Consider the following 24,244-nt stretch of genomic DNA (forward strand, 5'->3'; position numbering starts at 1 on the left):
TGGTTAACAATGAAACAAGTCAGAATTATAATACTTTTTTTTAATACTTTCTTAATTCACCAAATTGCACCCAATAAAAAAAAAAATTAAAAAAAAAATTACAGGAGGGTGAAAAGGGAATCCTTGTTGACTTAAAGGAAATATATATATATATATAAATATTATTTGTACAACTCTGTACAAGAGAAAAACAAAGATTCCTGAAGTATACACAAATAAATACCTGATATTATATTTTACAATTTTTAGTCAGTTCTGTCCACGATTTCTTAGTGCGTGGCTATAGTAGTCAGACTGACCAGTTTATGCTCCGGAGGTAGGTGCACAGTATGACTGGAGAGATGACTTTTCTGGAGACAAGATTTGAATACTTTAAAATAGTCAAAGAAAACAGTCATTTGCTACCTGGAAACATTCACCTTTTATCAGACACAAAAGACTGCAGAATACTATCTTCCAGAGAAAGCTTCGGGCCACTTCAATTCCTTCCAGGTGGATACACAGAAAAAAAAACCTTATATGGAATTCTCAAATCCTATCCAGATATATTAGAGGGAAAGTAAAGAGCAGCTTTTGAGCACTTTTAAGAAAGGAGTTAAGATGTGACAATATGCCAAGTTAAAGATGAGCATTAAAAAAAAATCTAGTGCAAAATGGAGCGCCACATTGGAGAATAATTCACAATTAGAGAAACGGATGTGCGGGGTATCATCTCTTCTATACCATGTCACTGTCATTAAGGGAAGAGACACTGCCAGCAGAATATAAACAACACTTTTTTCCTGCTTGAGCACAGCTCCAGCTTATTCAAGGTCCTGCAGATTTATTGTGCTTCCTGTAAACTGGGAATTATCTGACGCTGCATCATCTTCTGTTGACACATGAGGCTCCTAGAAGAAAACAAACTGTACTAAATATGCACATAGGTAACACTTGCTGAAGCAGAAATAATTGCACCTAACATTGTAAAAGGGGTTCTCTTTGACTATGCCAGTGTTTTCCAACCAGGGTGCCTCCAGCTGTTGCAAAACTACAACTCCCAGCATGCCTGGACAGCCGAAGGCTGTCCAGGCATGCAGGGAGTTGTAGTTTTGCAACAGCTGGAGGCACCTTGGTTGGGAAACACTGGACTATGCTAAGGATATGCTAATAATGTTTATCAGTGGGGGTTGATCACGTAACATCCTTGCTGATCAGCACAATAAAGGGACTGTGGCTTTTCATTACATAGCCTCATGTATAGGTGCCGCAGCCATAGTGTTGATTGGTGGTGACCCTGGAGATCATAAACCCACACATTGACGAGGCATCCTAAGGATAGGGCCATAAACCCCTAGCTACTTTATCTTAGGTAGACACAAATTACAAATATTTCTTTGCTTAAATGGGCACTGTCACCAACTTTATTTTTTGATATGTTGTAGTACTTATGTACTACAACATATCTCTAATATACTTTTATTATTTTTTTTTTCATTAAAAAGGTTTAATTTACATTTAAAAACCGGCCACTGAAAAAAGACTGATTTTGGCAATCAGTCCTTTTTCAGTTAGGCTGCACTCGCTCCCTGCCTGTCAATCAGACAGACGGGAGCGAGCGCATTGGCTCCCCGGCCACTCCTCCCGCACATCACCGCCGCTGCCTCGTTGCCGCCGCTGTCCTTGCACGCCCGCTGCCAGACTCTGCAGTAACTGCAAGTGTAATGAGGGAACGGGGTATGCTTGGGGGGAGGAGGGAACAGGCTAGTGCCGTAGCGGGGGAGGGGGGGGGGGGCTAGCACCATAGCGCCGCTTGTAACTAACTAATAGTTTATCTACACAGGGTGCCTCCAGCTGTTTCAATACTACAACTCCCAGCATGCCCTGACAGCCAATAGATGTCAGGGCAAGCTGGGAGTTGTAGAGGTGAAACAGCTGGAGGCACACTGTGTAGATGAACTAAGGGCGGAAGTCCCCCCCAGCAGGCATCAGTGACGAGGTGCCTGCTGGGGAAGTCTGCCTGGTAGTGAGCACACTGCCAGGCAGACAAAAGGCATTTTTAATATAGTAAAAATAAAAATTAAAAGCAGGGAGGGGGTTAGGGATAGATTGGCAACAGGCAGGGACAGAAAAAAAAATAGGATGGTGGGAGCTACCCTTTAAACTATCAAAATGTAAAGATACAGAGCTGTAGCTCTTCTATTATTGATAAGTGTATATCCAAATGTTAGATTTAAAGGACAAACTATTACAAATAATATTAACAAAAATATACAGACCATCATACCTGCAGGATATGCACAGGCAAATCAACCGTTAGCTGTGTGTGCGTAGCTGGTGACTGGGCACTCAGCTGGAAAGGCAGGTCTCCATCTCCTGGAGGTTCATCCTGGAGGCGACAGTACAGAAAACATTCACTTTAGGGACAATAATCTAACATGTCACATAGTCAAAGTGTAGCTATACCACTAGCTTAGAATTAAAGGGGTTATCCAGGATCAGAAGAAAAAAAAAGAGCAGTTTTTTGAAAAACCAGCACCACACCTCTCCGCGTAGGTTATGTGTGGTATTGCAACTCAGGTCTAATGAAGTGAACGGAGCCATGGTTGTAAGGACAGGGGTTGTGCTGTTTTTTTGGGAATAAATTAGCCCTGTTTTTCTATTCCTGGATCAATGGGGTGCTCCACTACTTCTTGTCTTGAGGCCTTAAAAAACACAATGCTAACAGAGGGCATATAGCTGAAATATTTTTGAAGATACAAACCGGTCTGTAGAGAAACCAATTGAACCAAGTGTTTAACTTTAGCTGTGAGAGCAGAGGGGGACATAGTGGAAAGCCTTATTAAAATAAGTTATCCTAAGATTTAAAGCTATGTTTACACACTGCAGTTTCACAGACATTCTTTCACAATTTTGTTACAACTTTATAAAACATTGTGGCAAAAATGCTGTTTTACTATTTGTTATTTTATTAATCACAGCAGTTTTGTAATGATACGGGAAAACTGCAACAAGAGCACAACTGCTACAGATGTACAAAACAGACCATTATTCTTGTGATCAGTGGGAGTCCAACTGCTGGCATGACCAGCCACCAACTAATTCTAGCCAATAAGTGACATTTATATCTTGGGACAACCGCAATAAGCTCAAAAAGGAGCATTTTCCACATAGAAAATATCAAAGAACAAGGGTTGTCATACCAACCTGAAGAAGCTGGATCTGTACATATTGTGCCCCTGTTGCTGGATCCCGCAATGTCAGTCCTCCATTTGACAAAACACTGTTACCAAAACGATTGCCAGCAGGAGATACAGCTTGGTTTTGTTTTGTACCTTTACTTTTCCTCTGTGGAGGTGAAGTCCCTTTAAAAGAATAATACTGCAAAATTAATTATGTATAAAGTGTTGCAAATTATTGATTGATACTGTCCTAAGGAATCTCTCTCTCTCACATCTATTAGTCTACAGAAAGAAGGGATAAAGGGTTATTTAAATAGGCAGTGTCAGATTTAAAAATGTTTTATATGTTGTACATCCTGGCAAAACAGTAACCTTTCTAATATACTTCATAACAAAAATGTATTTCGTTTTTACAGAAATAAAAAATAAAAAAAATAATAAAAAAAATACATCCCACACAATTTAGAACACAATCCTGTCTGGCTGCAGCATCATCTGTGTCCACAGGCATGGACAAAGTCCAGTAAGTGAGGGTGGGACTAACACTCCTCTGTGCTCACTCCTGTCCTATGAGACTGCAGCAGGGAAGAGGTGGTAACAGAGCAGCCTGCAGTGATTGGATGAAGAGACCAAACACTCAGGGAAGAGGAGTCATGCAGGGTGATGGACAGGCCCCCTTCCAAAGCCCAGAATGACAAACCAAGTGAGCAACAGATAGATGGTATTTGTGGGAGAAATATAGGCTCCAGACACAAAAATATATGTGCACAATCAGGGTTAGGTACCAAGTAACATAACTTTTTTTTTTTTGGGTGGGATATGACCGGTACGCTTTAAATGGGTACTGTCAGATACAAAAACTTTTGATATGTCGTAAAGCATGCAAAACCAATAGGTTTTGCAATTGCTTTCATTAAAAAAAAAATCTGTATTTCATACTAAAAAAGCCAGGCAAACAACTGCCCCCCTGCCTGGACACATACTAGTCCTGCTGTGTCCATGAGTCATCACCTATATCATGGACACACTTATTTGATTGACAGCTGAGCGCAGGGCTCATAGCTGGAGGAAAAATCCTCCCACTGTCAGCTTGTGCCCCACTACTGTCAGTGAGGACAAGCTGGGAGTTGTAGTTTTGCTAATGCTAGGGGAGATGTGAGCAGAGGGCATACTGAGGGAGAGGGGCGGAACCTGCATAGTGAGGCCACGCCCCCTCCCTTTGAGAGTAATTCAGACTAGTGAGCTAAATTAAAAGTGTAATAAAAAAATAAATAAAAGGTGCTAGACACATAAAAATTAGATGTACATGGCCAGGATTAGGTGCTGAGTGATAAATAAATAAATAAAAATGTTTTTTGTTGGATCTGACGGGTACGCTTTAAAAATATATAAAGCATAAATAGAAAACCAGATAGGCTGGGACTTGTGGTTTAAAGTAAATCATGAAAGAATTTTAAGCACTGAAGTTTTGCATACCTGAGCTGCTTGCACTCCCCTTCTTCTTGCTCTTGGCCAGCTGAATAGCTCTGTAGTCTGTCCTTGCTGAGCCCCCACTCTCCTGAAAAAAAAAAAAAAACAACAAAGACTTTACTGAGCACTGAAACTAAACCCTTTCACCCAATTATCTTCAAAGATTTTTTTCCCCTACATATAAGGACAACATTTGGTGATGCACATGGAGCCACAACTCCACAGACAACTGTTATATTTTTTCTCTAGGCCCCTCGATCGCTTGCTATGAGTGCTGTTGTTTTAGCCCTGATGTGCTACTGAGTGCCTAGATAGCCAAGGGGGGAGGTCACCACTGTATAGTTCTAAGAAGAGCGGTAGAGACTGACCACTTGGCTATCAAGGCCCTCATTAGCCTCTTAGGAGCCAAAACTAACAGCCCAAATCCGTGAAACAGTGGCTCAACATGACGGCGCAAGTTGTTGAACAGGCCACAGGTCCATCTTCAAAAATCAGGAGATTGCCATTCAGCTTTCTGGCCTTTACACATCACAGAACTCCCCTAAACTCTCAAGAGTTTGCCCCAAATATTAAAGAAGTAAAAGCAGTACAATAGGGTTGTGGAAATTTTATAAAAAACTACTTGTCCACGGGACTAAAATGGAGCAAAATCTACTTGACGATCCACTTGTCCGGCCAATTTTTGCTTTTACGTTCTAATTTTTTCCTCCTCGCCCTATAATAGCCATAACTACCTACTATAATGATACCTTTTAAATTTTTCAATAACATTCTCTGAACCAAAAAAAAATAATAAAATTAATATATAGATATATATATATATATATATATATATATATATATATATATATATATTTAGGGAAGTGAAATTGAAATAGTAAAAGATAATTTTGCAGATTTGGTGGTTTTTCTTTTCTGCGCCATTTACCTTGTGGTTGAGGTAACATGTTAGTTTTATACTTTAGGCGCCTGATTACAGCGATACACGATTTGTTTCGTTTACGTCATGTTTTACTAATTCTGAACTTTTTCTAATTTTTTTAATTGCCATTTTTTAACCCCTGTAGCTTTATTTTTTATTCCGCATACCAGGCTGTATGAGGGCTCATTTTTTGCGCCATAATCTGTTTTTTGTATCGGTACCATTTTGGCATTGATCTGACTTTTTAATCGCTTTTTAACTTTTTTTTCTGGGATATTATAAAAATTGCAAATCTGTGGTTTGGTATTTTTTTTACATTTACCGTACGCGATACATAATGTTATATTTTAATAGGTTGTACAATTATCCACGAAGCGATACCAAATATGCTTATTTTTATTATGTTTGCATGTTTTTATATAGGAAAAGGGGGTGATTTGAACTTTTAACATGGAAGGGGTTAATGCAGCGGTCTTCAAACTGTGGCCCTCCAGATGTTGCAAAACTACAACTCCCAGCATGCCCGGACAGCCAACAGCTGTCCTGGCATGCTGGGAATTGTAGTTTTGCAACATCTGGAGGGCCACAGTTTGGAGACCACTGGGTTAATGTGTGTCTTTCAAACTTTTATTAAAACTATTTTTTTTTTTTTTTTTTTTTTTTTTTTTACACTTTATTAGACTTATATGAGGAATCATTAGATTCCTCAGACAGGTGAATAGATTCTATTGAACTCTATTGATCTGTGTGCTCTGTGCTCCATTGATAGAGCCTAGTCCAGCCAGGATCTATCAATGACAGAGCGGGACAGCAGGGAACAGAGGTAAGTCCTCCGTCTACCTCTATAGTGGATCTATAGTGGCGATCCACCCCACTAGCCCACTAGGGAGCATTCACATCTCCCTTTAGACGCCGCTGTCAGCTTTGACAGCGGCGATCTAAAGGGTTAATAGCCAGCCGCGGCGATCGCCGCATGCTGGCTATTAGCGGCGGCCCCCGGCTACTGAGAACAGCCGGGGGCTGCAGAGTATGGAGCGGGCAGGAATCCCGAGCACGCTCCATACTCCCCTGTGAGCGCCGCATGCATCTCCCAGTGCAGACGTGCGGGGAGCGAAGGCAGAGGACGCAGGTCTGCACGGGGAGAAATAAGCCACACACCCTCATCTCCCCCCGCACGTCTGCAGAGCAGGGGAGAGAAGACAAATACACAGCTTCTCATCTCCCCTGCTCTGCTTCGGAGGACACAGGCTGCAGAGTATGGAGCGGGCAGGAGTCGACAGCCCGCTCCATACAAACTGCAGTTCGCCGCCGCACTTGTCAGGTCCGGCCCTGCTTGCCCGAAGTCGGGCTAAGGGCCGGACAAATTCACCTGCCAGGCGCCCGGAACTGCTTGTCCCGGGCGTCGGGCGATAGAAATTCCGCATCCCTGTACAACCAGTATAGTAACCCCTTCTTTATTTCACAACATTTTGGCTGTGTCAACCTTCCTCAGGCAATAAGTGGAAGACACATATTGGTTGTGCTGCCTCTCGTTTTGAATGTCGGATGCGCTCAGGAAATGACCCGAATGTAGGCACTGGCTGACTCCGGGTCAGTGCGGGTCATAGGAGGGAACAATGTCAGTTCATGCACAGATACAATTGCAGCCTATTTGAGCGGCGGCAGTCTCTGGCCGGGGCGGTGTGGTGTGCGGCAGTGCGGGGCATTATCGGATTATCGGCAAGGTACATGCCGATACCCATAACGTCCAAAATCGTGAATATCAGCCGATAATATCGGCCAAAACGATAAATCGGTCGATCCCTACTATATAGCCTTTTCCAAATTGCTTCTTCAAGCATGCCCAAATGTCAATAGTCGGGACATGCTGGGAGTTCTAATTTGCAAGAGTGCCACAAAACCAGTAAGTGCTTTAACTCATGTAAAATTACAAACATGATAGCTAATGCCTTGCTAATTGGAATTACACCAAATGAACAACGTCATGCCATACAATAAAGTGCCAGCAATGCCAAATAAGGAGGCCAAACTCCATTCTGTTATGGTTGAAGATTGCTTTCAATAGCACTGTGTTTGATAACTTTGTCAACACGAGGGAAATCTGCACTCATGATGGTTTTCTCATACATGCAAAATCCTGATAGCAAAAACTACAAAATGACCCAAAAGGGGGGGGCTATGAGGCCAAAACAATACGATTAACCAAACCCCAAGGCCGTGGCCTGGGGTGCAAAACACCTCAAATTTTTCCCCCTAAAACATAACTTTTAATGGTGTATATCTAAAAGGTAACAATTCCAGAAAGTGATAGTTAAAAAATGCAATGTCACATGGGAGGATAATAGTTATTGGAGCAGCATGGCTTCCAGTATACAGGGCTCTGCAGAAGCCCAAACTTCCCAGTTGTGACACTAGTTAAAACACAAAATTGCCGCCTCTACATGTTTCGCCGTCACACGGCGTTCTCAAGAGGCAATATGTGGCAACATCACTCCAAAATGGCGGCAGGGGGTATTTATAGACCATTCCCCCATCATCATCAGTCAGCGACATCTCTATCTAGCCTATCACAAGTATTCTAGTATTGCTCCAATCACGATCCAATAGATATGATACACTTCCCGAATGCTTCCATGTGGGAGCCAATGGGAAAACCTAGAGAGCTCCTTACCTCATCTTCCCGATATGTCATGTGATGGAACTACGTAAGCGGGTTCTTCCGCATCATAACAGTGCGCCGCGCACGCGCAGTCTGTTTACCAATATTGCCTTGTCCTCTGTCGGCCGCGAATGAGTCGGCGCATGCGCCCGCACTCAGACACTGTATCGCCTACAGGAGGGCTAGTGCGCATGCTCCTGCACTTAGATGACAGCCTAATATCTATAGTGCAACTGCACTTATATGGAAAGGGGAAGCGAGGTAAAGGAATCTCTAATAGGAGTATGTATAGAGATAAAACCTTAATAGTGATATTAAATAATATTATACTAACCATAGTACATAACAACCATAATGGGTCATATCCTGCGGAATATAAGAAGTAGAGCACTAGTATATTAAATTCCAGAGTAGGTTGGGAATATGTCAACAAGTGAAATAAAAATAAAATGAAATAAAATAAAATAAAATAAGATGAAATGAAATGTGATATAAATGCCCAAAGTGTAAAGATAAAAATAAGACAATAATAATTTATGAATATAAAGTGAATAAACAATCCAACTGTGCAAAGGTGAGTATAGTAATAAAAAATGTATATATATATATGTGATGAGTGGTGAAAAAATTGAAATTGCAAAAATAGATAAATGTGAAGACATAAGTGTAGAATGAGTTTAGCCACAATTACACACCAATTTTTAAATTGTGATAAGTGCTTTATTTGTGTCTGGCCACATATCGACAAATTCCCAACCCTCCATATGAATATATAGCTCTCAGTCTGAGATGATGATAAAAATATTACAACTAGTAGACTATAGATAACCATTATTTAAATAGATTGCCATTAGGACTGTGAATTTACACAATCTGGATGTAACATAAATGAATCCTGAAACAAAATAAAATAAAAAACAAAAGATATATTTAATAATGCTACAGAAATGCTGAAAAAGAAAACCCTTCATTAAGACCACTTGGCGCCTGACTATGTAGCCTCCATATCCATTTAGCCTCCTCGCGTAGGAGGGACTTGTCAATATCTCCTTTCCGTGGTCCTAACTTCAATTGACATAGACCCACAAATCTTAAGTCGCTGATTCGACCTCCATGTAAAGCTCTCATATGTCTGGATACTGGTGTGTCTTTTCTCGTCCTAATCGAGCTAAGGTGTTGCGATATCCGCTTGCGAAATTCCTGTGTCGTCTTGCCCACGTACCACTTGGGACATGGGCACTGGGCTATATATATGATGTTATGTGAACTACAGTTAATAAACTGTCTGACTTCATATTGGTGGCCGTCCACAGGATTTGTCACTTTTTTGGTCTTATTAATCTGTTGGCAGAAACTACAATGCCCACAGGGGAAACAACCCGTTGTGGTATTCTTCAGCCAACACTGCCTTGTGTTTGTTATGCCCAAATGGCTATGGACCAGCTGGTCTTTTATGCTGGGGCCTTTCCTAAAGGTGATACCAGGAAATTTTCCAATCACCCGTGCCAGATCCTCATCACGTGTGAGTAGATGCCAATGTCTGCGCATTATTGCCATCACCTGATCGGTATGTCCATCGTAAGTGCCAATGCATCTCACTTGTTTGGATGTGTCTGTTGACCGCGTAAAGGTAAGTAGAGCATTCCTATCTGCTTGGCATGCCCTCTTATACGCCGTTTTCAAATGTTTACGAGGGTATCCTCTCTGCCTAAATCTCTCATACAAATTTTGACTTTCCCTCTGAAAGTTCCTCTCCTCTGAACAATTCCTCCTCGCCCTGAGGTATTGGCCACCCGGAATACTCCTCTTCAGGGACCCCGGATGCCAACTACCCCAGTGCAGGAGCGAATTGGTAGAGGTGGGCTTGCGGAAAATATCCGTCTGTAGATGGTTGGACTCATCGATATAGATGTTAAGATCCAAAAAATGGATAGATCGCCCACCTATCTCGGAGGTAAAGGCCATCCCGATGTTATTAGCATTAAGTTTGTCAACGAATTCCTGATAAAGGGTAATTGGCCCGTCCCACAACATCAAAATGTCGTCAATGTAGCGACCATAAAATAAAATGTGCTCAGTAAAAGAAATAAACTCATCAGAAAAAACAATAGTGTTCCAGACAGTGATCCAGACATATGAGAGCTTTACATGGAGGTCGAATCAGCGACTTAAGATTTGTGGGTCTATGTCAATTGAAGTTAGGACCACGGAAAGGAGATATTGACAAGTCCCTCCTACGCGAGGAGGCTAAATGGATATGGAGGCTACATAGTCAGGCGCCAAGTGGTCTTAATGAAGGGTTTTCTTTTTCAGCATTTCTGTAGCATTATTAAATATATCTTTTGTTTTTTATTTTATTTTGTTTCAGGATTCATTTATGTTACATCCAGATTGTGTAAATTCACAGTCCTAATGGCAATCTATTTAAATAATGGTTATCTATAGTCTACTAGTTGTAATATTTTTATCATCATCTCAGACTGAGAGCTATATATTCATATGGAGGGTTGGGAATTTGTCGATATGTGGCCAGACACAAATAAAGCACTTATCACAATTTAAAAATTGGTGTGTAATTGTGGCTAAACTCATTCTACACTTATGTCTTCACATTTATCTATTTTTGCAATTTCAATTTTTTCACCACTCATCACATATATATATATACATTTTTTATTACTATACTCACCTTTGCACAGTTGGATTGTTTATTCACTTTATATTCATAAATTATTATTGTCTTATTTTTATCTTTACACTTTGGGCATTTATATCACATTTCATTTCATCTTATTTTATTTTATTTCATTTTATTTTTATTTCACTTGTTGACATATTCCCAACCTACTCTGGAATTTAATATACTAGTGCTCTACTTCTTATATTCCGCAAGATATGACCCATTATGGTTGTTATGTACTATGGTTAGTATAATATTATTTAATATCACTATTAAGGTTTTATCTCTATACATACTCCTATTAGAGATTCCTTTACCTCGCTTCCCCTTTCCATATAAGTGCAGTTGCACTATAGATATTAGGCTGTCATCTAAGTGCAGGAGCATGCGCACTAGCCCTCCTGTAGGCGATACAGTGTCTGAGTGCGGGCGCATGCGCCGACTCATTCGCGGCCGACAGAGGACAAGGCAATATTGGTAAACAGACTGCGCGTGCGCGGCGCACTGTTATGATGCGGAAGAACCCGCTTACGTAGTTCCATCACATGACATATCGGAATGATGAGGGAAGATGAGGTAAGGAGCTCTCTAGGTTTTCCCATTGGCTCCCACATGGAAGCATTCGGGAAGTGTATCATATCTATTGGATCGTGATTGGAGCAATACTAGAATACTTGTGATAGGCTAGATAGAGATGTCGCTGACTGATGATGATGGGGGAATGGTCTATAAATACCCCCTGCCGCCATTTTGGAGTGATGTTGCCACATATTGCCTCTTGAGAACGCCGTGTGACGGCGAAACATGTAGAGGCGGCAATTTTGTGTTTTAACTAGTGTCACAACTGGGAAGTTTGGGCTTCTGCAGAGCCCTGTATACTGGAAGCCATGCTGCTCCAATAACTATTATCCTCCCATGTGACATTGCATTTTTTAACTATCACTTTCTGGAATACCTTTTAGATATACACCATTAAAAGTTATGTTTTAGGGGGAAAAATTTGAGGTGTTTTGCACCCCAGGCCACGGCCTTGGGGTTTGGTTAATCGTAAATCCTGATAGCAGAACCTACATTTAAAAACCTATAATATACACATGTAGATATATAATAACCAGAAGACTTGTAAGCTTACCAAAATGGAGTTTCCAGCTACGGGGCTAAAGTCTATGTCCTTCTGTGAGCTGTAGTTACCAGTTTGTGGGAAGACAAACTGTGTCACCACTTTACTCCCTTCCTGCTGGCTCACAACCTCTGAAGCTGGCAACAGGCTTCTGTCAGCTTTGGTCTGCGTCGACAATTCAGAAATGGAGCTGCTTGTCCCCAGTGTAACGGAAGGTGTTAAAGTTGTGGAATCAATAGTAAGGTTGTTTGTGGACGTAAGATCATGAATATCCTGGTTGGACCCTCTCATTGATAAAGATGCCAAGGAGCCCAGGGCCTCTGCATTAACTGTCTGTACATCATCCAGCTGAAGGCTTCCCTGCTGAAGAATGGATGCTGCTGCTCCTAGCAGAAGGGAGCTCTCCAGGCCATTGTTGTTATCATTGTTGGACACCAATACCAAGGGGTCAACAGGATGTACTAGAGAGTTATTGTTGGCTGACAGGTTGCCTCCTAATGTAGATCTTACAGAAGACACATCGATGGTCAGTATTCCAGAGTTAACCAAGGTAAGGTCAGCAGAGATTCCAGACCCATTCGAGGAGACATTGGTGAATAGAGAGGAGAGGTCCAGGTTACTTAGGTCACTCTGTCCTGAGCTGGTCAGTTCACTACTGGGAGTGAGAGAACTTGAAGCTTCAAGATCTATAAAACAGAAAAAAAACAAAAAACAGCATAGCAATTAAAAGGGAAACTGAAAGCCGTTTCACCTACACTAAACCTAATAGACTCCCTTCTGCTGCTATATGCCCACCCATCTCCTTTTCAGAGCAGTGAAGTGGGCATCGGCTCTCACGTCATTAAGACATGACTGTCTGACAAGGAGATGCATTTTCACAGATGGGCAGGCATATGGCCGCAGAGGGGACAGAGGCAGGGAAGCTCGGAGAGTCGACTCCCACCTTCATTGCACAAAGGAGCAATAAAGTAGTTCAGAGGACAGTAGACCTCACTCATATAAATACTTAAAAATACTAAATGTATGAAGTAAGGAACTCCGTTATTCTCCTAGACTGGCCATTAAGCATTTTTTCTGGTTTTTGTCAGCCTGTTCTGCCTCCTAAACACGCAAGGCCATGGTGCTGCCGGAGAGGAGCGGCAGAAGAGGGTGTGTCCTGGCCTCAGTCACTGACACAACCTGCAGGAGAAGCTGCAATTAGGAGAAAGGAGACATTCAGGAGTCACCCTCCTTGCTGCTGCACCTCTCATCACCTTCCTTGCTGCTGCACCTCTCATCACCCTCCTTGCTGCTGCACCTCTCATCACCCTCCTTGCTGCTGCACCTCTCATCACCCTCCTTGCTGCTGCACCTCTCATCACCCTCCTTGCTGCTGCACCTCTCATCACCCTCCTTGCTGCTGCACCTCTCATCACCCTCCTTGCTGCTGCACCTCTCATCACCCTCCTTGCTGCTGCACCTCTCATCACCCTCCTTGCTGCTGCACCTCTCATCACCTTCCTTGCTGCTGCACCTCTCATCACCCTCCTTGCTGCTGCACCTCTCATCACCCTCCTTGCTGCTGCACCTCTCATCACCCTCCTTGCTGCTGCACCTCTCATCACCTTCCTTGCTGCTGCACCTCTCATCACCCTCCTTGCTGCTGCACCTCTCATCACCCTCCTTGCTGCTGCACCTCTCATCACCCTCCTTGCTGCTGCACCTCTCATCACCCTCCTTGCTGCTGCACCTCTCATCACCCTCCTTGCTGCTGCACCTCTCATCACCCTCCTTGCTGCTGCACCTCTCATCACAAAATAATATGTTAAATCTGAGACAAATCTATCAAGGGGTTTTCAAGTTATCACACAACGTATGCGCAGACAAAATCCAGAGCTGAACAGTAGACTTCACTTTGTTATGTCAATTAACAGTTATAACCATATCTATAAAATTAGTATGAGAAGGAAGTCCATTAGAGCTTAACCAATACAATACATTTTTTTAATTCAATTACACAAACTTGTGGCGATCACAGAAAATAAGCCTACCGTGGCCATGCTGTTTAACCATGTGAGCTTTCAGGCTCTGCTTGGAAGTAAATATCTTGCTACAGCTGGACACTGAACAACGCGTCTTGGAGGAGTCCACATCTTGAAGGTGCTTTTTGGAGTGGATATACAGGCTGCTTCGGGCAGAGAACTTGGCTCCACAGCCTGGCAGGGAGAGACAGAATGACAGACATGGATCAAAAGACCATAAATCCCACAAATCCCACAACTCCAAAATGGGGTGATGGGTTTTTGAAACTATAGAAAGATTTAAGTAATTAGAAAATTTATTAAAAGTTACATTTTATGTTCACAGGTGAATGTGTCTATGTGCCCAGTAAACTGCCCAAATATAGGATTAATAAAATGAATCTTACCCTCTACAGGGCACTCAAAGGGTTTGGTACCCAGATGGGTAATTTTATGACCTTTTAAATGCTCGGCTCGTGTAAACGATTTTCCACAGCCTTCTACTGGACACGGGTAACGTCTGTCATCCTCATGTTTCCTTAAAGCAGATAACAAACAATATAAGCAACAACAATAAATTATATTACATAGAAAAAAACTATTTAAATAGATTAGGTTAACATAAATTATTAGCATTACGAAAGAAGGCATAACTAACATTTGTCAGAAGGCTATTTTTTGTCTACCAATATCTGACAGCTGTCCAGTCATTGTATACAGAGCTTTCATGGAGCAATTTGCACATACTGATAGTTATTTCTGCTTTCTCAGTACTGCAGCTTTACAATTTGTATACATGACTTAGCAAGTAAAATTCTATAGATGCCTTATAATTCCAATCATTTAGTCTACAGATTAGTTACTTCAAGTGATACAGATAGCAAACACTGGAAACTAATTTAAAAAGTTCCTGTCACCAAATAAACTGTTCTAAACTAACTAAGGCTATGTTCCCTAACTACTCCTAACACCCTTAAAAAAACATTCAGAGCTTTAAAAAGCTGTGTATCTTACATTATTCTTGCTCACAGCACAGTGCAATCTGCCAGCAGGAGAAAGTGGGCATTTCCCAGCAGGCATGGCGTCACTGAAGCCTGCTGGGGGACCACTTCCGCCCTCGTATGGTTGCAGTGCTGTGATGAATAGAAGACCTAAGGCTCTGTGCATGTTTCAGTCTGTGTTGCTATCTGTGAGGCTCTCCTGCAGCTTTCAGTCTATGTGGCTTTCTGTGACAATCTGTGGAGCTCTCACTTTCTGTGCAGCTGTCAATCAAGCTCAGTAAAGAGAAGCACTTCCCAAGGCCGGGAGGAGACCAAACTCACTGTATCAATTGTGGCAGGGAACAGAACAGAGCCACCTAGTGGCCGTTTTTTTCTATTACATTTTAAACATATTTATGTAGATAATTTTAAAAGCAAGTAAATGGGAAAGTGTCTGCTAATTACACAAGGAACACTATATTAAAAGGTTTTTTGGGGCAACAGGTACTCTTTAAGGCATTAAATGGATTTTCTATCTACATACCCAAGCTACCCATTTTTTATTGAGGTCTTGGCAATAAAGCAAGGCTTATTATTCCATCATCTGCACCACATCTCCTATACCACTAATATATGCAGGAAAAAAAACTTTAAGGCTATGTTCACATGGGACTAAAATGTGCAGAATGTCCGCCAGAAAATACTGACAAATATTACGCACATATGAAAAATCCAGCAGGTGCTAGGACCGCTCGGAAACATCTGGTGTGGAAATCCTGCTCTGTGAACAGTGCAGCAGAATCCCAGTGAATTCAATAGTACTCTGCTGCAGGGGAGTGTCCGTGCAGAATATTCAGTGTGGAAGTTCCGCCCGTGTACACATAGCCTAAAATGTATTGAACCCTTGAATACTCCATGCAATACTCCTTGTTTTCACAGAAAACATTAAAATCTGTGCTTTGTGACCACAAGAAACAGCAGGTACATGATACCTTTTATGTCTCAAGAGCTTGGACATGCTTGTGAAGGATGAGCCGCAGCTTTCAAAGTCACAAATAAAAGGTCTTTCACCTGAAACAAGCAAAACCAATTTGATCCAGAAATAAATGAGACAGAACACAGATAACAGTTCAGTTTTTTTGTGAAAGATAAAAGATAAGCGTATAAATGTGGCGAGATATAGGTTAATAGGGAAAGCTGCTCCCCGTCAAGGCCATTTAAGCAAAAAAGTAGAGATGAGCGAATTTACAGTAAATTCGATTCGTCACGAATTTCTCGGCTCGGCGGTTGATGACTTTTCCTGCATAAATTAGTTCAGCCTTCAGGTGCTCCCGTGGGATGGAAAAGGTGGATACAGTCCTAGGAGACTCTTTCCTAGGACTGTATCCACCTTTTCCAGCCCACCGGAGCACCTGAAAGCTGAACTAATTTATGCAGGAGAAGTCATCAACCGCCGAGCCGAGAAGTTTGTGACGAATCGAATTTACTTTAAATTCGCTCATCTCTACAAAAAAAGCAAAACACTGCAAACAATATGCCACATCCCCTGCAGACTGGCAGGAAGGAATCACACAATAATCATACAGACACACTACACCAGCGTTTCCCAACCAGGGTGCCTCCCGCTGTCGCAAAACTACAACTCCCAGCATGCCCGGACAGCCAAAGGCTGTCCGGGCATGCTGGGAGTTGTAGTTTTGCAACAGCGGGAGGCGCCCTGGTTGGGAAACACTGCACTACCCCAACAGACAGGAATGAATACTCCTAATCACAGAGGATTGTGTATAGGCTGCAATAAATAGCAAAATGACTACTTATAGTAAAGTAATTGCAGGAAACATGAAAAAAATGAAAGTATGTTGATCATCACTATAACTAAAGGAAAAGGGTCTAAAAACTGAATGGGATGAGGGGATTCCCATTCCACTATGCATTTTATAAAGTAGCCCCTATAGTCATGAACATTTTGCAAGCCGCTTTAGATAGTGAGCAGCCCATTTACTGTCTCTGACATGATGACATACCTGTATGACTGCGCAGATGTATTTTCAGCCTGCATGCCTTATCGTATTGCTTATTACAGCTGGGGAAAGAGCAAATAAACTGTTCCTGCTCACGTACATGCGCTCTGTGATGGGAGAATAATGCAGTCACTGTAATAAAAGTCTTGTCGCAACCTACAAAGAATAAAAGTGTTCAGTCTCAAAAACGGTAACTGTTCCAGACAGACAACATCTAGCAGCTTTGCAAATCTTGATTAAAGGGGTACTCCAATGGAAAACATTTTTTTTAATCAACTGGTGTCAGAAAGTTAAACAGATTTGTAAATTACTTCTATTAAAAAATCGTAATCCTTCCAGTACTTCTCAGCTGCTGTATGCTCCACATGAAGTCCTTTTTTTTTTTTTTTTTTTTTTTTCTCCTTTCTGTCTGACCACAGTGCTCTCTGCTGACACCTCTGTCCATGTCAGGAACTCTGTAGAGCAGGATAGGTTTGCTATGGGGATTTGCTCCTGCTCTGGACAGTTCCTGACATGGACAGATGAATCAGCAGAGAGCACTGTGGTCATACAGAAAATAAATTCAAAAAGAAAAGAACTTCATGTGGAGCATACAGCAGCTAATAAGTACTGGAAAGATTAAGATTTTTTAATTGAAGTAATTTACAAAATCTGTATAACTTCCTGGCACCAGTTGATTAAAAAAATGTTTTCCAGTGGAGTACCCCTTTAAGAACCTACGGTTTTGCATACAAATCTAAAAGACCTAGGTGTACCCTGGTTACACTACAAACATACCTTATGTAACCCAATCCTGCAGTCACTTATATTCCCACCTGACCCCTTCTTTTTTTTTCTATCATACATTTAGCAGGTTAGCAAGTAGCAGCTTAATCAGTAGGAGCATAACAGCGGGATCAGGCTACACAGAGTGTTGGTTTCTGTAAATGTAAGATATTTTTTTATTGCTGAATATGCATAAAAAGCCCTGCTAAAATCTTTTGCAGGCACCATTCATCCAAAAAGCAGCACTGCACCATTGACACACCACCCTCTGCAATCCAGATGAACAGCGCATGCAGTGGATTTAAAGTGGTACTGTTAGAGACAGCTTTATTACTTTTAATACTTCCTTAAAAACTAGGATTTTTCCTAACAAAAAATCATTAAAAATTTTTAAAGTTTTTTTTTTTTTTTTTTAAATCAACTGGTGCCAGAAAGTTATACAGATTTGTAAATTACTCCTTTCTTTTCTGTCTGACCACCGTGCTCTCTGCTGATACCTCTGTCCATGTCAGGAACTGTACAAAGCAGGAGCAAATCTCCATAGCAAACCTCTCCTGCTCTCAACAGTTGCTGACATGGACAGAGGTGTCAGCAGAGAACACTGTGGTCATACAGAAAGGAAATTCAAAAAGAAAAGAACTTCCTGTGGAGCATACAACAGCTGATAAGTACTGGAAGGGTAAAGATTTTTAATAGAAGTAATTTACAAATCTGTTTAACTTTTCTGGCACCAGTTGATTTTTAAAAAAAATTGTCTTCCACCCCTTTTAGCTGCAAAAGATTTTTTTTTTTCATATTAACTGGCTCCAAAAAGTTAAACAGATTTGTAAAATTACTTCTATTAAAAAATCTTAACCCTTCCTGTACTTAGCTGCTGTAGCCTACAGAGAAAGTTGAGTTGTTCTTTTCTGTCTGAACACAGTGCTCTCTGCTGACACCTCTATCCATGTCAGGAACTGTCCAGAGTGGGAGCAGAGCCCCATAGCAAACCTATCCTGCTGTGGACAGTTCCTGACATGGAGCAATAAAACAGGGAATTTGTACTGCAAATTTGGCGCTACCATAGACAGATACGATAGATAGCATGGAGTATTAGTAAAATAAAATTTATTGACGTACTATAGAAACGCGTTTCGGGAGTACGTTCAGATAAAATGTGTCTAAACATACAGGCTCTAGGGGAGTTTAGGTGCACGGGGTTGACGCCAAGCAGGGAGGAAATAGGGGTGTGTGCATACTCATCGATCAGGGGCAGAAAGCCAAGTCAGGGATGGTGTACATTTGTCACAAAAAGAGGGCTTTGTGACAAACTGGGCGACAATTGCAGATGATAAATTCCTGACCACTGCAAAAAGTTAAAGAAGTTTTGTAGTGAATGATAACTTATCCCCTATCCAAAGGATAATGGAAAAGTTATAGATCATGGGGGGGGGGGGTCCGACCACTGGGATCCCGTGATCTCCTGAACAAGGCCCCGGCAATCTGCTGGAAGGGGCCGTGCCGACCCCTGCCCGGAGCGGCGGCCGACATGCCCCCTCCATGTTTCCCATAGAGATACATGGAGGGGGCGTGTCGGCCACGGCTTCCTTGCGGGGGTCGGAACAGCCACTTTCAGCAGACTGCCGGGGCCCCTTTCTGATGGTCCCAGCGGTCGTGCCCCCCAAGATCTATAACTCATTCTCTATCCTTTAGATAGGGGATAAGATATTTTCCAATGCACTACTCCTTTAACCAGACTATGGCATATCTCTGCAATTTAAAAAAAGTTTCAATGAAAAGTCTCTATACAGCAACTGAGACAGCCCGGTGAAGTACTCTGCAGCACACACCTCATTCCCTGGGTGTCAATCATATCTGGCTTTTTCACTGCAATAAATCTATGGAGTGAACGATCAGATCTGCTGGCCGACCTGGGAGTGGAGCCCATTGCTGCTGGGTACTTCACCAGCTTATAACTCACGATCACAGTGGGTCTCAGGAGTGAAATCCTGTGCGATCTTAACTTTTACCTTGTCTGGGAAACATATCAAGAGCGGTTCTAAATGACGGCAGCGCTTTAAAGGGGAACTCCGGTACTTTTGTTCTTATCCCCCTATCCACAGGATAAGGGATAATGGTCTAGTCACGGGGAGTTCAACCCCCCTCAATCTCCTGCCTGTTGTTCTGAAGATTTTTGTTCAGAACAACGGCTCTATTAGTGCGTAAAATGATGGTGGTCGACATGCCCCCTCCATGCACTGTCTACAGGAGAGCTGGAGAAACACAAGCAGGGGAAAAAAATGTTACAGGAAATTGTGCTCACGATGCAAGAAAAAAATGTAAAAAAAACAAAACATTACTTAGCTAACCAAGCCCCAGCTGCCACCATTCGGAACAAAGGAGAAGTATCATGCACAAAAAATTATCCCCTATCCAAAGGACAGGGGATAAGTTTTAGATTGCACAGCATGGGATCGTCTGCACAGGACCCGGGCTCTCCCACCGGGAACGGAGCGTGTTGACCCCCGCGCGAAGTGGCAGCCAACACACCCCCTTCATGTATATCTATGTGAGAGCTGGAGATAGCTGAACGGCTCTCATAGAGATACTTGAAGGGGGCGCATTGGCCGCCACTTTATGCAGGGGTCAACACCCCCCACTCCTGGAGAGAGCCGGGGTCCCCTGCAGGCGATTGGGGGAACCAGCAGTTGGACCCCTCGCAATCTAAAAAAAGTATCACCTTTCCTTTGGATAGGGGATACGTTTTTCTGCATGCTATGTCTCCTTTAAATGGGCACTGTCAGATATAGAAACTTTTGTTGTAAAGCATACAAAACCCAATAGGTTTTGCAATTGCTTTCATTACTAAAAAAGCCAAACAACTGCTGTGTCCATGCATCATCACCTGTGTCATGGACACACTTCCTTGATTGACAGCTGTGAGCACAGGGCTCATAGCTGGAGGAAAAATCCTCCCACTGTCAGCTTGTGTCCCGCTACTGTCAGTGAGGACATGCTGGGAGTTGTAGTTTTGCTAATGCTAGGGGAGATGTGAGCAGACATCATACTGAGGGAGGGGGCGGAGACCTGCACAGTGAGGCCACGCCCTCTCCCTTTGAGAGGAATTCAGACTAGTGAGCTAAATTAAAAGTGTAATAAAAAAATAAATAAAGGTGCTAGACACATAAAAAGATGTACATGTACATAGATGTACATGGTCAGGATTAGGTACTGAGTGATATATTAAAAAAAAATGTTTTGGGTTGGATCTGACGGGTACGCTTTAAACATCCTGAAAATGTATGAATGCACTGCCAACTGGACGTTACCATTGCTGTCAATAGGCTGTGTTCCCACATGGTTAGCACCAACTGAACAGCATTGGGCTATGTTTACACGTTGCAGAAAAAACACTGCAGTTTTACAGCGATTCCAGAAAACCAAGGGAAAACTGTCTTGGTACTGTGACACATCTGCAATGTGTGAACATAGCCTCTATATATGCAGGAACAACCCCCATTAACAAAGTAGAATAGTGATGCTCAGTCGTCAATTTAAACTTTTCCAGCAGGAATAATACAAAGCTGAATTCTAAGTTAAGATGCTCCTGAGTTATTGTATGGTACCAGAAGAGGCAGAGCCAGGGTCTCCAGAAAATGCCCATCACAACATTGACCTTGGGAAAAGTAAAGCCTTCTAATATACATTGTGTTTTATACCATGTGTAAGATCACTGCTTGCTCTCATTGAATAGGATCATGGGGTTACATCCAGTGGTTGAAAACCTATGCAAGCCTATTCTCATAGCAGAATGTTACAATAGTGCCAAGCCTAGACAATTAACTGTGAAAAAGTTGTTTGTTAAAAAAAAGAGATTATCCAGGACTAGCAAAACAGCGCCCACCCCTGTCCTTAGGTTGTGTGTGGTACTGCAGCTGTTTCACTGAAGTGAATGGAGCCAGGTTATAATACAACACACAACCCGAGGACAAGAGTGGTGCAGTTTTAGGAAAAAATTTGCAGTTTTACTATTGCTTGATAACCCCTTTGAAAAGGTATCAAGAGTGCGGACCCATACACACTACAGAAATAATCAAGGAATTTCCTTGTGGAATCAGAGCTCATTTCGCACTGAATTTTACTATGGAAATTAACACCAGAAAAAAAGGAGTCCAGGCTGATTCATGTTTATTATTTTGGTGGAAATCAGATCTGCGTTGGAAGTTCTGCTACAGAATTCCCATAATGTGCACTGGGCTGTAGAATACCTTTGCGATCTGCTGCTGTGGGTGGATTCCAAGTAGACTATCCGTAGTGTGAATGTGCCCCTAACATGGCCTGGACCTCAGTAATGCAAACGGTCACCCGTAAGTAGTATTAGGGTGCGTTCACACTGAGCGGAATCCTACGGTGTGAACTTAACATCAGTGTGAATGGGTCTCCGCGAGACCCGTTCACACTGCGGAATTTCCACGGGCGGACAATTCCGCAGCTGAAATTGTTCCGAACAAAGAAAGAACATGTTCATTCTTTGCACGGTTTCCACAAGCACTGCCTAGCCGTCAATGGTGACGGCTCAGTGCCCTGCGGCCCTAGCGCCGAAGCACCTTCGGCGGCAGAATCCCAGCTCGCTGAATTCAGGGAGCGGAGATTCCGTAGTGTGAACGCACCCTTACATCTAGAGGAGATTTCTCAGAAGGCAGAGATCTTAAAAATGGTGCAATTTTGGTACACAAGGCATAACAGAAAATGGCTGAACTTTCCATTATACATAGATCAAATCTTTATTTCCAGTAAACTCCATTGTGATCCAGTTCATACATCCCTTATTTAAACAGACATGAGATGTAGGTGAGGTCGGGATACCTAGTATAATGAAAAGAAGTTCTGATCCAGCAATTCCATAAAACATAGGCTTTTATTTGTATCCAAAGTTAAAATGTAGCAAAAAAACAAAGCACACACGACTCACCACCTAGCCAGTGTAACACTGCAAACATGGATGCGTTTCGGGCGCATTCACACGAAATGCGTCCATGTTTGCAGTGTTACACTGGCTAGGTGGTGAGTCGAGTGTGCTTTGTTTTTTTGCTACATTTTAACTTTGGATACAAATAAAAGCCTATATTTTATGGAATTGCTGGATCAGAACTTCTTTTCATTATACTACGTATCAAGCTGGGCCAAGCTGAAGATCCGTGCAAGACCAGTGGGAGGTGAGCTGAAAATTTCCATTTGAGGTCGGGATACCACCTTATATAAATAGCATTTTCCAGCAAAAAGAAACATATGCTGGGTATTCAGCAATACACAGATGAACTGTTTTATCGCTTTGCTTCAACTGGCAAGATAAACGTAGCACCCCAAACGTTCCCAGCAAAGGTGTGCACCCTCTCCATTCACCGTGTATGATCCACCATTATAATCCACATGGAATTCATCCTGTAGGTGACGTTCCAGCCACGTACCATTAAATTCGCACTTGTACGGCCTCTCTGGCTCATAATGCGTCCTCCTATGGGCACTGAGTTTGGTGGCGGTGGGGAAGGCCTCCCCGCAGGCATCACAGCGGAACAGGTTCTCCTGCTCGTGGGCCTTTAAATGGGCCTTGAGGTTGTAGACGGTGGTGAAGCTCTTCCCGCAGCCTGGGGCGTCACAGGAGAAGGGGCGCTGCTTGTCATGTGACTGCATATGGCGCTTCAGCTTGTAGAGGGTGGTGAAGGACCAGACGCAGTTCTCTACGTGGCACTTGTAGGGGCGCTGCTCCTCGGTGTGGCTCAGTAAATGGACCTTCAGCTGCTGTTTGCGGTCAAAGGCTTTGGCGCAGCCGGGCTCTGGGCAGCGGAACACCAGCAGGACCCCCTTCCTGGCCAGGTCTAGCGCCTCCCCCAGGTTCACCTGCAGCTCCCCAATGTCCCCCACCAGGAAGCCGGCCACCTGCTCGTCCACAGGGTCCCTCAGCACCATGTCCACGTCCTCCAGGCCCTCGGAGAAGCCGTGCGGAGCCCCGGAGCTGCTGCCAGCCTCCCCCTGTGGGGACAGCTCTGACGCCCAGCTCTGCTGCGGGGTGGCCGGCGCACTGTTACTCCCAGCCCGTGGCGGAGGCCTATCCCCGCTGTCCGGCCCTTCCCTGCCACCCAGGGTCAGCAGCCCGTTCTCCAGCCGCACCGTCACGTAGCTGGGGAGAGCCAACTCCGAGGACGGGCTGGGCCTCGGGGGCTGAGGAGGAGGCGCTGGTCCCGGGGCCTGAGAGCTGCCAGGGGCCACGGAGGCCAGGTTGACCACCATGTAGATGGGATGTACACCGACATCTTCTTTCTGAAGGCCAGACCCTTCCTCGTCCTCCTCAGCGGCCTCGGACGGCGCTTCTCCCTCAGGGAGCCCGGAGCCGCCATCTTGCTGCCGCTGCCCCGTCGGCCCCTGAATTTCCATCTTGGTGTCCCTGTAGCATGTAGTTCGCGCGGAAGGAGATGGCAAAGGACGGATC

General features: G+C 43.2%; 1 protein-coding gene across 3 annotated transcripts; it reads right to left on the minus strand.

The window, feature by feature from the left end:
- ZXDC (ZXD family zinc finger C) lies at positions 1 to 24,244 on the minus strand. 3 transcript variants are annotated; one of them, XM_056524905.1, is made up of 10 exons: positions 23,175 to 24,244; positions 17,017 to 17,169; positions 15,985 to 16,063; positions 14,420 to 14,550; positions 14,043 to 14,207; positions 12,025 to 12,698; positions 4,638 to 4,719; positions 3,187 to 3,344; positions 2,259 to 2,368; positions 1 to 890 (listed from the first exon to the last, which is right to left on the minus strand). In XM_056524905.1, the coding sequence occupies exons 1-9, from the start codon at positions 24,187 to 24,189 to the stop codon at positions 2,261 to 2,263; spliced, it is 2,565 nt and encodes an 854-aa protein (XP_056380880.1). In that variant the 5' UTR covers positions 24,190 to 24,244; the 3' UTR covers positions 1 to 890; positions 2,259 to 2,260. The 3 variants fall into 3 exon arrangements, with proteins under 3 accessions (XP_056380880.1, XP_056380878.1, XP_056380879.1); XM_056524903.1 differs by having other exon boundaries at positions 5 to 890; positions 2,267 to 2,368; XM_056524904.1 differs by having other exon boundaries at positions 9 to 890; positions 2,267 to 2,368; positions 23,226 to 24,241.

This window comes from Hyla sarda, chromosome 6 (assembly GCF_029499605.1).
Source record: "Hyla sarda isolate aHylSar1 chromosome 6, aHylSar1.hap1, whole genome shotgun sequence".
NCBI classification, from domain to species: Eukaryota; Metazoa; Chordata; class Amphibia; order Anura; family Hylidae; genus Hyla; species Hyla sarda.